The sequence below is a fragment of the Piliocolobus tephrosceles genome, chromosome 11 (assembly GCF_002776525.5).
Source record: "Piliocolobus tephrosceles isolate RC106 chromosome 11, ASM277652v3, whole genome shotgun sequence".
NCBI classification, from domain to species: Eukaryota; Metazoa; Chordata; class Mammalia; order Primates; family Cercopithecidae; genus Piliocolobus; species Piliocolobus tephrosceles.
The window spans coordinates 89,864,232-89,879,675 of record NC_045444.1 but is presented as its reverse complement, the minus strand read 5'-3'; the positions used below and the strand labels follow the sequence as shown (position 1 = coordinate 89,879,675).

General features: G+C 39.5%; 1 protein-coding gene across 5 annotated transcripts in view; it reads right to left on the bottom strand.

The window, feature by feature from the left end:
- The window catches only part of ABI2 (abl interactor 2), a 116,736-nt gene that overhangs the window by 4,483 nt on the left and 96,809 nt on the right, over positions 1-15,444 (bottom strand). For 3 of the 5 annotated variants that reach the window (XM_023219299.3, XM_031936507.1, XM_031936508.1), the window contains one exon: positions 751-5,232. In XM_023219299.3, coding sequence (XP_023075067.1) covers positions 5,057-5,232 — 176 coding nt within the window. In that variant the 3' untranslated portion in view covers positions 751-5,056. Of the gene's footprint in view, positions 1-254; positions 5,233-15,444 lie in introns of those variants that run through there. The other 2 variants (XM_023219285.2, XM_023219290.3) reach the window with 2 other exon arrangements.

Sequence of the window (15,444 nt, the reverse complement as noted above, 5' to 3'; positions counted from 1 at the left end):
CCAGGTTCGAGTGGAGCAAAAACAGGATTAGAAAGTTCTTAATTAGAACAGCTGTCTTGAGGGAAGAAACTTGAGATCAAATTTAAAGCTGAACATTTTAAATATCTGAAAATTTAAAAAGACTTACTTCAGTAATAAAAAGCAGCTCCCTGGTTTAGAGCAACAGGAAAGTCAGATTATCCCTAACACGTAAACTCAGATACCACCTTAGAAAACGAGGTTATTTATACAAATAAGTTAACAAGACACCTGAATATACTTTGTGGGATTTTATTTAGGTCAAGTTCTTAGTACACGGCAACAATTCCAAATACAATTAAAAAATTAAAAAGTGATGTTCCTCCGCTCATCTGGAGGTGTTTAATGGCACACAAGGAACATTACTGGCAACAGACTGCTCCCTCAAGTTCCCCTGGGTGGTTTTCACTCAACTCATAATACCACCAACTCTCCCTCTGGAAGCTAAAAGTACAACTGGCCAGATCACAAACTGTTTACATTCTGTTTTGTAAGCCATTTTAAGAAATATGGTGCATGGACACAAAATGTGATAAAAACTGCTTTTCCATAGAGCTCTTAACTTGCAAAAGAGGTTTCATTTTAATGTGAAAATAAGCTTTTTTTGTTGGTTTTATTTTTTTTTTTTTATTTTTATTTTTTTTTACAAAAAAACCTTAAGATATTCAGCAAGGATCATTTATACACAGCTAGGCCCTGTCGTTTTGTTGTAATTTTTTTTTTTTTTAGAATTATGAGATTCTCAATAAAATAGGAACAAAGGTCAGCACAAAGTAAACTTAAAGGTAATGAGCTAGATGCCTCCATTTAATCACTTTTATAAGGCTCTCTCCAATAAGGCTGCTGTGCCGTGCTCCTGCCAGTGTTGAATTAATATAACATTTTTACTGCACACACCTTATGGGAAAGTGTTTATACTGAGTGTAGTTTTAGGAGGGATAAATGAAGATTTTTTCCACAAATTAGTACACGCCTTTACACAACTCATGGTATTTACCAAAACATGGCATGTCTTTTCAAGTATATTCCTGAAAACATCAACTAGAACTCTTTAACTTTTAAAGAAAAATATAGCACATTTAGTTAAGACAGTTGTGGTGCAGTGGAAAACTGAGCACTGAGCACTGAGTGAGAATTCTTAACTAGCTGTTCATATGAAGAAGAAAACTCACCTCATCAGTCTAATGAGACAACCAGAAATTTTAAAATCTCATCTAGCTGAAATTCAGTGATTCTAGATCATATGGGAGAAACTGTCACCTTAACACCAATCAGGAGTTCCTGGCCAAAAAGACCAGAAGTGAACAGATCCCATTCTTTTCAAAGGCTTGTCAGTCACCTGCAAATTCCTCCATCAATACCTTTTTCAAAGGCAAAGGTGACCTTCAGGACATGTCATGCTCTCTCCACAAAGGAGAAAAGAAAAGGTAGTAAAAGATAAAAACAGTTCTTAATGCAGAAATGTCACCTACTAAAAGAAAATGAACATAAGATAAAAGCAAACTACCATCATTTTGATGCCTCCCTCCCAAAGAGAAAAATCTTTAGTTATCTTTATCTTCAACAACTAAGCTGCCAAGGAGCGCAGATACAGTCCAGACATCATGGTAAAGATGCATAAAATATTCTCTAGCCGGATAATAGACACCAGCAGTAGGAAAAAGGAGGGGATGAAAATGTCTCACACCCGGTAACATGTAGGAACACAGCTAAATTAGCAGGCCATTGTCAACCCTAAAATGGGAACAGCAGGCGCCTCCGAGGGAGATTGAAAGCAAGTAGCTAAATGATGGAAAATATTAAACAAGATAGCTTAGAAGATTCATATTTATTCCAAACGGCAGGCTGAATCAGATTTTGACACGTTGGCACTATTTCTGTTTCTGATTTATTGCTTTGGCCATAAGGTCAAAGGCAACAATAAAGTGTATTTTCATTAATATCCCCATGGACTTTCGAGTATTAATATGACAAAATAAAGAGACAACCTTTTTTTTTTTTTTTTTTTTTTAAAGGGGATTGGACACACAAACTTCAGGAGGGAAGATTCCCCTCTCCCATTAGATTCCCTCTATCCTGATAAAATGGTTGCTTTATTGGTCAGATTTTAGACTTGGATTGTATATTAATAGTACACAGCATGTAAGATTTTCTGCATTCATTTGAAATTCCTAATACTAACCATCTTTTAATTTATAAAAACAGAGGGAAACTTACAATAAAACAAAAACTACTACCCTCACAGACGATTAATAGCATGCAATCTATGAAATACTACATACATCAAAAGTCTCCAATTACTGTGCACCTGGCCCATCACACAGTATCCTTCCAAGACAATCTATAGAATTCAAAACTGTACAAAAATTTTAAAATATGCAGAAAACCCAAAAGGTATTGTTTGTAAAACAAAGATCACACACACATTAGTACTAAATAGGGAAAAAAAATCAGCAGACCCATGGACTCCCCCTGCTCCCAACCGCAGGTCTTCAGTATAAAGGACTTCACCAGTGTCTTCTGCACTCCCCCCATCCAGCAGGGGTCCAACAGACCAGCTGCATTCCCGCTGACTGCCACCAACTCTGTTTTCTGCATAGTTGTCTTCTCTGCTTCTGTAGTGGTGAGCTGTGGGAACTTTTTTTTTTTTTCGGATGGAGTCTCGCTCTGTCACCAGGCTGGAGTGCAGTGGCACAATCTCGGATCACTGCAACCTCCGTCTCCCGGGTTTAAGCGATTCTCCTACCTCAGCCTCCCGAGTAGCTGGGACTACAGGTGTGCACCACCACACCCAGCTAATTTTTGTATTTTTCGTAGAGACAGGGTTTCCCCATGTTGGCTAGGATGGTCTCAATTTATTGACCTCATGATCCACCCGCCTCGGCCTCCCAAAGTGCTAGGATTACAGGCGTGAGCCACCACGCCCAGCCTGTGGGAACTATCTGTTGGATTTCAAAACACCCTCTGCCTCATTAATCCACTAAGCTTTCTCAGCAAAAAAGCTGTTTAAATAAATAATGGGAACATCTAATTTCAAAACAGTTTTTCTAGTTATAGACCAGTACACTAAGAAGAGCTTAACTTATCTAAGTATAGTCTAGTTTGGGTCCAAAATGAAGTTAAGGGCTCAGAGGACATTCAGGGCCATTACACTGCAGGAAAACAAGGAATAAGGGATGTAGAAATGACCTAAGAAAAAGCATGAAGTGGAATGTATACTGGAGGCAAGTTAATGAAAGCTAATAAATACAAAGTGCTTGGAAAAATCTAAAAGCAAAATAGCTATTTTAACTTGCAATGCGTTAAAAACAACTTTAAAACCAAAAAGTCTTGATAAGGAGACTCTATAGCGGGGTCTCAGTTAAAGGCTGATGATTTTTTATGCTCAGATAACATGTATAAGTGGAATATTAACTTCTGCCTCCTACACCATCTGAATTTCCTCACACACTACTACACTTGTTCATTTTTCAATCAAGTTACTCTTTCTGAATTTGTTCAAGACCTCATTTGAAATATATCCAGCTATCAGGTAACTGCCACCTGACAAAGCTCTATTCTGGTGAAGTCACTGGGACTGAGTAGAAACCACGTTACGAGCTCTGGACCTGAACAGGAGCTGGCCCACCATCACAGTGACCACCTACGAAGAGACAAGCCCCCCTGGATTTTTTTCAATATTTCTTATACTGACTACAGTAGTGATGATTAAAGCCATGTGCCCTATAGACTCCATTGAATTTGAAGCTGTATTTGTTGTACAGATGGGGGAAATGTGTTTTATTGTTTCAAAGTTACATTAATTTTTAGCAATGTGATTAGATACATATTTCGGCCTATTAATCTTATTCATTATATTCTTAGTCTGAGATGGGTTTGAATTCTGACTAACAGCAGCTACTTAAGAGTCCAATCATACAAAATCAGGAGAGAATTACCTTTTCTATAGCTAAGCGAGTCAACGATACAGCAGCAACTAATACTGGCCATTAATAATGTCCAGAGAGCACATTAGCAAACCTGTTACTCCCAGTGACTGTCAAGAGACTTGAAAATAACTACTCTTCTCTTCCAAAGTAGAAGAGCGTTTTTCTAAATAGTGAAAGAAATGATAGTCAGTTGGTCTGAACTCCAAGATCCTACTCCTCAAAACAGCACCGAAGGCAGGGGTTCAGGATGCCTGCTAAGAGCATTTCCACAGTTCAAGTCTCTTCAGAACTTTAGGGGCCTTCACGTCTAGCTTCACATACCCACCTCCACACTTGAACCAGAATACCACACTTCACATCGGGGTACACTGGCCATTAGCAACAATACAGTCTCATGCAGCAGCACATTAAAATCAAACGGGTGGCAATCATTCACTACCCTTAGAGTGTTGGGAGACTTTCACATTTCATCATCCTTATAATCCACAAACTGAGAAACATGAAAGGATGCAAGTGAGTTCAGCATTCACTCATTTGGTGCGCTCAAGTGCTGAGAGAATGCAGAATTTACAGTGTTACAGAGGAAAAAAGCCATCTGAAATAATTGTAAAAATGGTTAAGTGTGGTATTTAAATATTGGTTCCCTCCTCTTCATATAGTGGAAGAAAAGGAGGGGCTAGGGTACCCACTGGGCCATGAGGTTAACCCCTTAGCACAGGCAATGAAGAACATCCAATGCCACAGATTCTGCAGGAGGAGAAATCCCAAGGGTATACAGTATTCCTGAGAAAGATCCCAGATTTTTCTGAATCAGTCTTAATCTGATTTTGTTTTGGCTACACAGTTATGTTGTTATACCTTTGACATATACAAAAATGGTTATTTCAATCCAGACAGCTCAGCATTGTACAAAGGATGTCAGAAAGATCCATTTGTTCAGACTCAGCTTGCTTTTTTTGTTTTTAATACTGGGGGATAAACCAAAAGAAAGTGTAATCTTTATCATTTGTATCCTTCATTCTACTTTACTGGAGTGGAATCCCCAGGGCCTTCAGATAATCTGGGAAGACCTGACTATTTCTGTGAGGCAAGCACAGCCCTGCCGAGCTTTACTCAGAATAATGCATGATAGACTCAACATAATTCCCAGGAAAAAGCCCAGTCACTCCATTCATAACTCCCTCATACCAACCATCGTCATTCTTCTTGATGACATAAATAATGGCTCCTTCCTGAAAGGACAGCTCATCTTCCTTGTCTTTTGTATAGTCATAAATTGCCACAACTAGGAGGGAAGAAAACAAAATAGGATGTGAAAGAGAGTAATACTCCTAGAAAGACAGAACCAAGCCGATGAATATCTATCCTTTCCCAAATCCTGCAGCACTCAAACACGGTGACTTTCTAAACATTTAATTGAATGTGCTTTTGATTACCTTTCAAGAGCCTACAGGGAAGTACCTCATTGAAGAGGTACACAATCTTAGAATCAAGAAAGATGGCTGTTTCTTATTTGAGTTTGTGTTGAGATACCATATTGTTTTGTTTTGTTTTGTTTTAAAAAAGCTTTTCTTTACCTTAGAAGTATACTAGGGCAATGAGATACACTATGAGAGGCAAGTGAGAAACCAGACAGACTAATGGAGCAGCAGATTGCTGTCTCCTTTATCACTCTCTCTGAAGCCTATGTCTCTTCACTAAGTAGAATGGTGGTTGAATAGGAGTGCAGTGGTACGATCTCGGCTCCCTGCAACCTCCGCATCCCAGGTTCAAGCCATTCTCCTGCCTCAGCCTCCCAAGTAGCTGGGACTACAGGTGCCCACCACCATGCCCAGCTAACTTTTGTATTTTTAGCAGAGACAGAGTTTTGCCATGTTGGCCAAGCTGGTCTTGAACTCCTGACCTCAGGTGATCCACTTGCCTCGGCCTCCCAAAGTGCTGGGATTACAGGAGTGAGCCACCTGCACCCGGCCAGAAAATACTTTAGAGGATCCTTGCTACGAAGAGATCAGTGTGCATTTCTCAATATATAACCAAATACCTGAACACAATCAAATGTAGTTAAACGGCATACAAGTTTAAATATAAGAAAATACAAAAAAACCCAGAAAATACAATTTAGAATATTTAGCATTTCTAGTCAACCTAATATTTTCCGGTGTTTTTTTTTAAGGAAAGAGAACATTCCTGATGCTTAAAGAAATGCAAATCCAGCCAGGCGTGGTGGCTCACAACTGTAATCCCAGTACTTCAGGAGGCTGAGGCGGGTGGATCACGAGGTCAGGAGATCCAGACCATCCTGGCTAACACGGTGAAACCCTGTCTCTACTAAAAATACAAAAAAATTACCCGGGCATGTTGGCAGGCACCTGTAATCCCAGCTACTCGGGAGGCTGGGGCTGGAGAATGGTGTGAACCCGGGAGGCGGAGCTTGCAGTGAGCCCAGATCATGCCACTGCGCTCCAGCCTGGGCGACAGAGCAAGACTCTATCTCAAAAAAAAAAAAAAAGAAAGAAATGCAAACCCTTGGCCGGGCACGGTGGCTCATGACTGTAATCCCAACACTTTAGGAGGCCGAGGCAGGAGGATTGCTCAGAAGTTCGAGACCAGCCTGGCCAACATGGTGAAACCCGTCTCTACTAAAAATACAAAAATTAGCCGAGCGTGGTGGTGGGCACCTGTAATCCCAGCTACTCGGGAGGCTGAGGCAGGAGAATCGCTTGAGTGAGCTGAGATCGCACCACTTCCCTCCAGCCTTGGTGACAGAGCGAGGCACTTGTCTCAAAAAAGAAAAATAAAAGAAAGAAAAAGAAATGCAAACCCATGAAAAGTAATGCAGAAGAGAGTATGAAGCCTGTTGTAACAGATGCTTTGAAGTGGAAAGTTAGTAAGCTCTATGCACATTCACTTTCTTCTTTAAAATGTAGAAATTGCCAGCTTGAGCAACATGGCAAAACCCCATCTCTACAAAAAAAAAAAAAAAAATACAAAAAAAAAAAAAAATTAGCCTGGCATGGTAGCACGTGCCTGTGGTCCCGGCTACTTGGGAGAATCACCTGAGCTCAGCAAAGTTGAGGCTGAAATAAGCCGTGATTGTCCCACTGCACTCTAGCCTGGGTAACAGAGTGAGACTCTGTCTCAAAACAAATCAAAAGTAGAAACTGGATTAGACAGAATTTACACTAAACATGATTCCAGAGACTCTGTTTATAGTGGTATAAAGCTGAGAGTTTTAACAACTGTTCAGTTTTTTCTTTTGCCAAAATTAGTATTCACTATTTTAAAATTAACTTTTTCAAAAATCAGAAATATGCTAAGAATATTCATTTTCTGGCTGGGCACTGTGGCTCACACCTATAATCCCAGAACTTTGGGAGGCCGAGGCAGGAGAATCACTTGAGGCCATGAGTTCAAGACTAGCCTGGGAAACATAGCAAAACCCTGTCTCTAAAAAAAATAAAAACAATAAATTAGCCAGGCATGGTGGTACACGTCTGTGGTCCCAGCTCCTTGGGAGGCTGAGGCAGGAGGACTGCTTGAGCCCAGGAGGTTGAGGTTGCAGTGAGCAGTGAATGTACCACTGCACTCCAGCCCAGGTGACAGAACAAGACCCTGTCTCTAAAAAACATAAGTAATGTTTAAACGAATATTCATTTTCACTCCAGGGAAAGATATATACCAGTAGTTCACTTCATCTAATTCTTTACCATAAAGCTATTCATCAAAAAGGAAAATACACTTGATTGAGTGCAACAAACTTTTATCAAAGTAACTTCACAGCGGTGTAATAAAGTATCTTACTCTGTTTTCACCAATATTCAAAATATTGATGTTGAGAAATGTAAAATCTGTCTAGATTTTATTTAGTCTGGAAAATTGGTTTTGGCAATAGTGAAGAAAGTCATTTTTTGCAATTATGCATGTATATCACACGTAGTGTCAAAATCACATGGGGAACTATGCACATTCAAAATCACATGGGAGCACATGTAAGAAAAAACTTAAAATGCTAAACATCTGGTTTTCGTGCAGTTATGATTGAAACAGAAAAGGACTTACGTTGTTTTTCTAAATGTTTCTGCTAAAATAAAAATACATTCTACATTTCAAAGTACATTGTTCAAATTTAGCATTTCAACTGAAGACATTCTAGAATATTTTATGAAGGTCTGTAAAACTGAACAAAACTTCTTAACTTACATGTTTCTCTTTTGAATTTTAATCCTATAATTTTATACAAAGTATGCTACAGAGTTAAAGATAAGCAAAGAATAATGGTACCATACCATTAGAAAAGGACCCAGATTGGGCCAGGCACCATGCCGCATGCCTCCAGCACTTTGGGAGGCCAAGGCAGGCGGATCACAAGGTCAGGTTCGAGACCAGCCTGGCCAATATGGTGAAACCCCACCTCTATTAAAAATGCAGAAATTAGCAGGCATGGTGGCGGGCGCCTGTAGTCCCAGCTACTCAGGAGGCTAAGGCAGGAGAATGGCGTGAACCCAGGAGGCGGAGCTTGCAGTGAGTGGAGATCGCGCCACTGCACTCCAGCCTGGGCAACAGAGCGAGACTCCGTCTCAAAAAAAAAAAAAAAAAAAAGACTCAGATTATCTTCTCTCTTCTAAAGTAAGTAAATTGAAACAAAGAGGAGGGATCTAAACATAAAACTCTCTACACTATAAACTCCTGGAGGTAAGGGCCTATCACTTACTCATCTCTGTGTATCCCTAGCTGTATAAATACATCTATATATTATTCAGTTACAGAGTCAGTAATAAATGTAACTTAAATACATATTGAGGAAAAAATTAAGGTGTTACTAAAATAACAATGTAAAACAAAAAGGTCTAAAAGGAGTATGTTACATAGAAGTGACTGATCTGAACTAAAAAGACTGACCACACCAAATATTGTAGCAATTAAGCACTCAAAACTAGCAAGCCACTGGAAAAATCAAATGCTAGTAAGATTATCCATTTCAATATATCATTTGTATTAAATTACATATTGTGAGTTGACACCATTTTATTTATTTATATGGAAATGAAAAGTTCATCCTAAGCCAGCAAAACATTTAACATACTTTGGAATTTATGTTATAAGCTGCCGTGAGGTACAGCAAAGTTAACCTGGACACTATCAGTGAAGAGTTGGTTAAAACACTTAACAATGTATTCTAAGAAATGTTTTAGAACCCACTGGAGATGCTGTTTCTATGAAAATAATGCTGCTTAACTAATACAGCCATATTCCTTCTGTCCCTACCACTCTAATGAAACTATTCACTTGAAAAAAAAACTGGCCTTCTACTTTTGAGCCTCTTCCCAGTTCTTTGCCTAATGTTCCTGTAGTGTTTGGCAATGATGATTTCCTCTGCCTGCTTCTTGACATTTTCCTCCATGGCTTCCATGACAGTGTCTTCTCCCAGTTCTCTGATTACTACGCTTATGTGGAGCCAATTATTCTGCTTAAGCGGAACTAGGAATCATCTTTGCCTTCCCCCGACTCACCTTCCCCCACATCCCCAAGTCCTGTTAATTCCACCTTCTAAATCTCCCAAATACCAACACTTCTCTCCATCATCATGGTCACTGCCCTAGTTAGTGCACCCATCTTTAAAATTGATTACATTTATCACTCAGGGTACCTGAAGATTTTCTAAGCAGTATGGGTAGCAGATAGTTTTATAGAGACTCGCAAGATTTTTTTTCTTTTTATTGAGACAGGGTCTTACTGTTGCCCAGGCAGTGGTGCAATCACAGCTCACTGCAGCCTTCAAACTCCTGGGCTCAGGTGATGCTCCCACCTCAGCCTCCGGAGTAGCTGGAACTACAGGCATGCACACCATGTCTGGCTAAGTTTTCTATTTTTTTGTAGAGACAGGGGTATCGCCATATTGCCCAGGCTGGTCTTGAACTCCTGGTCTCAAGCAATCCACCGGCCTCAGCCTCTTCAAGTGCTGGGATTACAGGTGTGAGCTGCCACATGCACCTGGCTCTCTTTCTAGATTTTTTTTTTTTTTTAGACAGAGTCTCACTCTGTCGCCAGGCTGGAGTGCAGTGGCAAGTGATCTCAGCTCACTGCAAGCTCCACCTCATGGGTTCAAGTGATTCTCCTGCCTCAGCCTCCAGAGTAGCTGGGACTACAGGCATGCACCACCACGCCCAGCTAATTTTTGTACTTGTGGTAGAGGTGAGGATTCACCATGTTGGCCAGATGGTCTCGATCTCTTGACCTGGTAATCAGCCCGCCTTGGCCTCCCAAAGTGCTGGGATTACAGGCGTAAACCACCATGCCCGGCCTCTTTCTAGATTTTGTCATCTTAAGTACTGCTTTCTAAAATTGATCTGCTTGAGATCATATCTTCAGTCAAGCAGTCATAAAAGTTTTTACATCTTTTTTGTCCTTCTACTTAAAAAAAGTACAGTGGTGCACTGTCTTAAAGTACAAAACACTGGGTGCCAAAGGGACCATTCAAAACAATGGTGTTCATATTAAAAGAATTACTCCACCGAGTAACTCAATCCATTTGCAAATCAGGTGGCTCTTATTCCTTTGCTTTTAACAAAATTTAAGAAAAGACCTTGATGGTACATCATCAAACATGATTTTTGAAGATAGGTTATTTGATTTTTGGCAAATAACTTTGAAAAGTGGAGTAACAATGCCACTTGAAACATCCTTCTGTTTGCATCTGCTTATTTATGTGAACAATGTTTTCAGCACCACTACCTCGGTTGAGGCCCTTATCCCTTGCTTCAAAGTTTATCCAAAATGGTCTTTACAACTCCTACTTTTCCCCTCCAATGCACTCTACACTATTATCATGTATCTCCAAAAAAATTACATAAGTAGATATTATCATTAACCTTTATAAAAATTCTTCATAATTTCCCTCTACTACCAGATTTTTTTTTAATCCAACACCTTGGCATTGTCATTTTTAGCAACCCACCACCTAATTACAGTTTATTCCCTTTGCGTGCTCATATCACCCTTTCTCCCTACAACCCACCCCCACCCTCATGCACTGGACACTGCTCTGCCCCAAACAGCCATGCCCTCTCACTCAGGTGATTCCCTCAGCTTAGAAGGCCCTTTCTTTTTTTCTCTCTTCTCTGCCTGAGAAATTCCTATTCATCATTCAAGGCACTACAAATGCCATGTTCTCTGAGAAGCTTTCTAGGAATCCCCCAGAAGTAATTAATGGCACTATTCATTTCTTAACAATCATTAATAGAGCATCCATGATGCCTTTTAGAGGTACGAAGATAAACCAGATAAAGGACTGTCACAGTCTTGTGAAGACAGAAATGTTATCTGACAATTCCTATATATTATTTATACTTCTAGCTAAAAGTTGTATCACTGAGCCAGAAGAACAAAAGAATAGATGGTTTATAAAAGTTAAGAGATACAAAATGGGTGTAAAAAAGAAGTTTTCCAGGGAGGACTTAATGCTCATAAACTGTAAAGCCAAGACTCAATCCTAGGTCTGCCAGATGCCAGAGCTCAAGTTTAGGACAATGGTTAAGAGTGTGGGGTCTACAGTTATAACACCCAGTCAAATCCCAATTCTAACACTTAACTATTATAGTTTACAGTACATACTTAACTTTCCTAGGCTTCTTTTTATTCAACTATATAATGGGAATTATAGAGCTAACATCTCAAAGCACTTTTTTTTTTTTTTTTTTTTTTTGGAGATGGAGTTTTACTCTTGTCCAGGCTGGAGTGCAATGGCGCGATCTCAGCTCTCTGCAACCAAGGTTCAAGCAATTCTCCTGCCTTAGCCTCCCGAGTAGCTGGGATTACAGGCATGTGTCACCATGCCCAGCTAATTTTGTTATTTTTAGTAGAGACGGGGTTTCTCCATGTTGGTCAGGCTGGTCTTGAACTCCCAACCTCAGGTGTTTGGCCTGCCTCAGCCTCCCAAAGTGCTGGCATTACAGATGTGAGCCACCGCGCCCAGCCCAAAGTATTCTTATATTAAACAAGGCAATCCACATAAAATACAAAGCACAGGCCCAGCGCAGTGGCTCACACCTGTAATCCCAGCACTTTGGGAGGCTGAGGCAGGCGGATCACAAGGTCAGGAGATCTAGACCATCCTGGCTAACACCGTGAAATCCCGTCTCTACTAAAAATATTAAAAAAACTAGCCAGGCGTGGTGGTGGGCACCTGTAATCCCACCTACTCGCGAGGCTGAGGCAGGAGAATGGCGTGAACCCAGGAGGTGGAGCTTGCAGTGAGCCAGGATTGCGAGACTGCATTCCAGCCCGTGCCACAGAGCGAGACACTGTCTCAAAAAAAAAAAAAAAAAAATACAAAGCACATGGCCTTGTACATGGTAAATATTATATATATTTAGCTTCTTTTATAATAACTGCTATGACACAATGTCTTTTCTGTAACAGTGTAACACTTTCTGCTACATTCTGTAACATTTTATCTTTGAACTTCAATTTCCTAGTTTGCAAAATGGAGAGACCACTTTACATATGTAGTAAGTCTTTCATTATGCTAGGCACATAAAAATACATGAAAATATCTGTTCTCAACCCAAGTTGAACCAAGATGCATACTTATACACATTATCCCTACATGGCTAGTAGGAGCAGTGATCAATGATTACAATAAACCTTTTCCTATGGCAGTGGTTCTCAACCTTGGAATTATGTGAGGAACTTTTAAAAAGTCTGATGCCTGGGTCCTACTTCCAGAGATCCTGATTTAATGGGTATGGAGGTCTAAACATATTAAATGCTTCTCAGGTGATTCTAATATGCAGGCAGGGTTAAGACCCAGATCTTGAGGTCTCAGATAACAAAATGAGTCATTAGGCAACAGCCTTAACATTTATGCACACTCAGAAAAGCAATCACAAGTTAACCACAGTTGTTTTTGTTTGCTTGTCACAAAGCATACAAAAAGTGGAACTTATTTGGTGTTCACATTTTGAAAGACTTGAACATATCAGAAATAAGCCAAACTTTGAAAACATCTTAGGGAAATGTGTTCAGCCATATTCGTTCAAACTTTTAAAGAGTTAGTTGGACAGAAACGCTTACTTTCTTCTCCTACAAGTCTCTCAGATTTTTACATGTCCACAGAAGCGTCGTTTTTTAAAAGCAAACCTTTAATTGTACTTTTCTCGTAAGGAATAACCTAAGCTGGTTTTTCAGAGCTGCAAAACTGTCATCACTTTGCCTAGAGCTAGGGAATTTGTAAAATGTGTCAATGCCCAGGGCCACACCCTAGGTAGCAACTTGGGCATCATTTTCTCCCCTTAAAATTGCTTTTAAGGTGTAATTCAGACAAAAACACAACCACTTAGATGTAGAGTTGGATGAGTTTTGACAAATGTATACAACTGTATAACCATCACCAGAATCATCATATAGAATACGTCCATCATGTCCAAGTTTCCCCTATGCCCTGATATAGTCAACTTCCTTCACCCACCAGCAATGGTGCCTGGAAACCAGTGATCTAATTTCTTGTAGATGGAATCAAAGTATGGGTCTTTTGTGTCTTCTTTCATTAGCATAACACTTTTAAGATCCATCCATATTGCTGCCTATACAAGTAGTTTGTTCCTTTTTGCTGCTAAATAGTTTTCTATTAATTGGATGGATATTCCAGAATTGTTCAGTCACCAAGTGAAAGACATCTGGGTTGTTTCCAGGTATCGGCTACTATAAACAAAGCAGCTATGAACATCTGAGTTCAAGTGTTTGTGTCAACATATGTCTCCATACTTCTTAAGTAAATACACAGGAAGGGAATGCTAGATAAGATGGTCTAATATGTCTAACTTCTTAGGAAACTGCCAACTGTTTTCCAAAGTGGCTGAAACATTTTGCATTCTCACCAGCAATGTGTAACAGTTCAAGTTTCACCATGCCTTCCCCAACACTTATTGTCAGTGTTTTTACCAGTAGTGATTTCAGAGGGTATGTATTAATAGTAGTATTTAGTTTGGTTCACTGTAGCTTTAGTTTGCATTTCCCTAATAACTAATACTGTTGAGCATCTTTTCATGTTACTTGCCATTCATTCATCTATTTGGTGAAATGTGCTTAAATCTTTTCCTTTTTCTACAAGTTGTCTCTTTACTGAGTTATTTTTCAAATATTTTTCCCAGTTTACGGCTTGCTTTGTCATTTTCTTAACATTGTCTTTTGAAGAAATGTTTAATGAGATTCAGTTTATTAGTTTTTTTCTTTTATGCTTCATGTATTCTATGTGTTCTCCACAAAATGTTTTTTCTAATCCAAGATCACAAAGATTTCCTCCTATATTGTCCTCCAGACGTTTTATAGCTTAGTTTTTACATTCAGGTCTAAAATCCATTTCAAGTTAATTTTTCCATATGGTAAGTAAGGTTGCAGGTCCATATTTTCCAAGTGGATATTCAACTGTTCTTGAACTATTTGTTAAAAACACTATCCTCCCCCCCCCCCCCACCGGTCCCCCGAATTACCTTTGGCACCTTTATCAAAATATATGGACCTATTTCTGGGTTCTAGATTACAGTCCACTGATTTATGTTTCTACAATTATACCAGCACTATACCGTCTTGGATATTGAAGATTTATAGAACCTTGAAATCAGGTAGTTTAAATCCTCCAACATTAGTCTTCTTCAAAACTGTTTTGACTATTAGGTCTTTTGCATTTCCATATAACATTTAGAATCCCCTGGTACATTTCTCTAAAATAGATTGCTGGAATTTTTATTGGGATTGCATCAATCTGTAGTTCAATGTGAGGAAAATCAATCTCTTAACCATAATGATCAAAGATCATGGTACATGTCTCAATTAACTTAAGGCCTTCATTCATTTTTCTTCATGTTTTACAGTTTTGTCATATAGGTCTTACATATATTTTATTTAATCCCAAGTACTTCATATTTTTTGTTATAAACGGTACTGCTTTGTAAATTTCTATGTCAAATTGTTTGTTGCTAGTATTCAAAAATGCAATTAATCTTGTATAATGACTTCCTAGCCTTCAATCTTGCTAATAAGCTTGGTGTTTTTCTTTGGAGTGCAATGGCACAATCTCAGCTCACTGCACCCTCCACCTCCTCCTGGGCTCAAGCAATTCTCCTACCTCAGCTTCCCGAATAGCTGGGCCTACAGGCGTGTACCACCGCACCCAGCTAATTTTTGTATTTTTTATTATTGACTGATTGATTGGAGTGCAGTGGTACGATTTTGACTCACTGCAACCTCCACCTCCTGGCCTCAAGCGATTCTCCCACTTTAGTTTCCCGAGTAGTTAGAACTAAAGGCGTGTGCCACCACACCCAGATAATTTTTGGGGGGTTGGTTGTTATCACATTTTGACATGTTGCCCAGGCTGGTCTCGAACTTCTAGGCTCAAGTGATCCGCCCACCTCGGCTTCCCAAAGTGCTGGAATTACAGGCACGCGCCACTGTGCCCAGCCATAAGTTTGCTTTTTTTTTTTTTTTTTTTTTTTTTTTT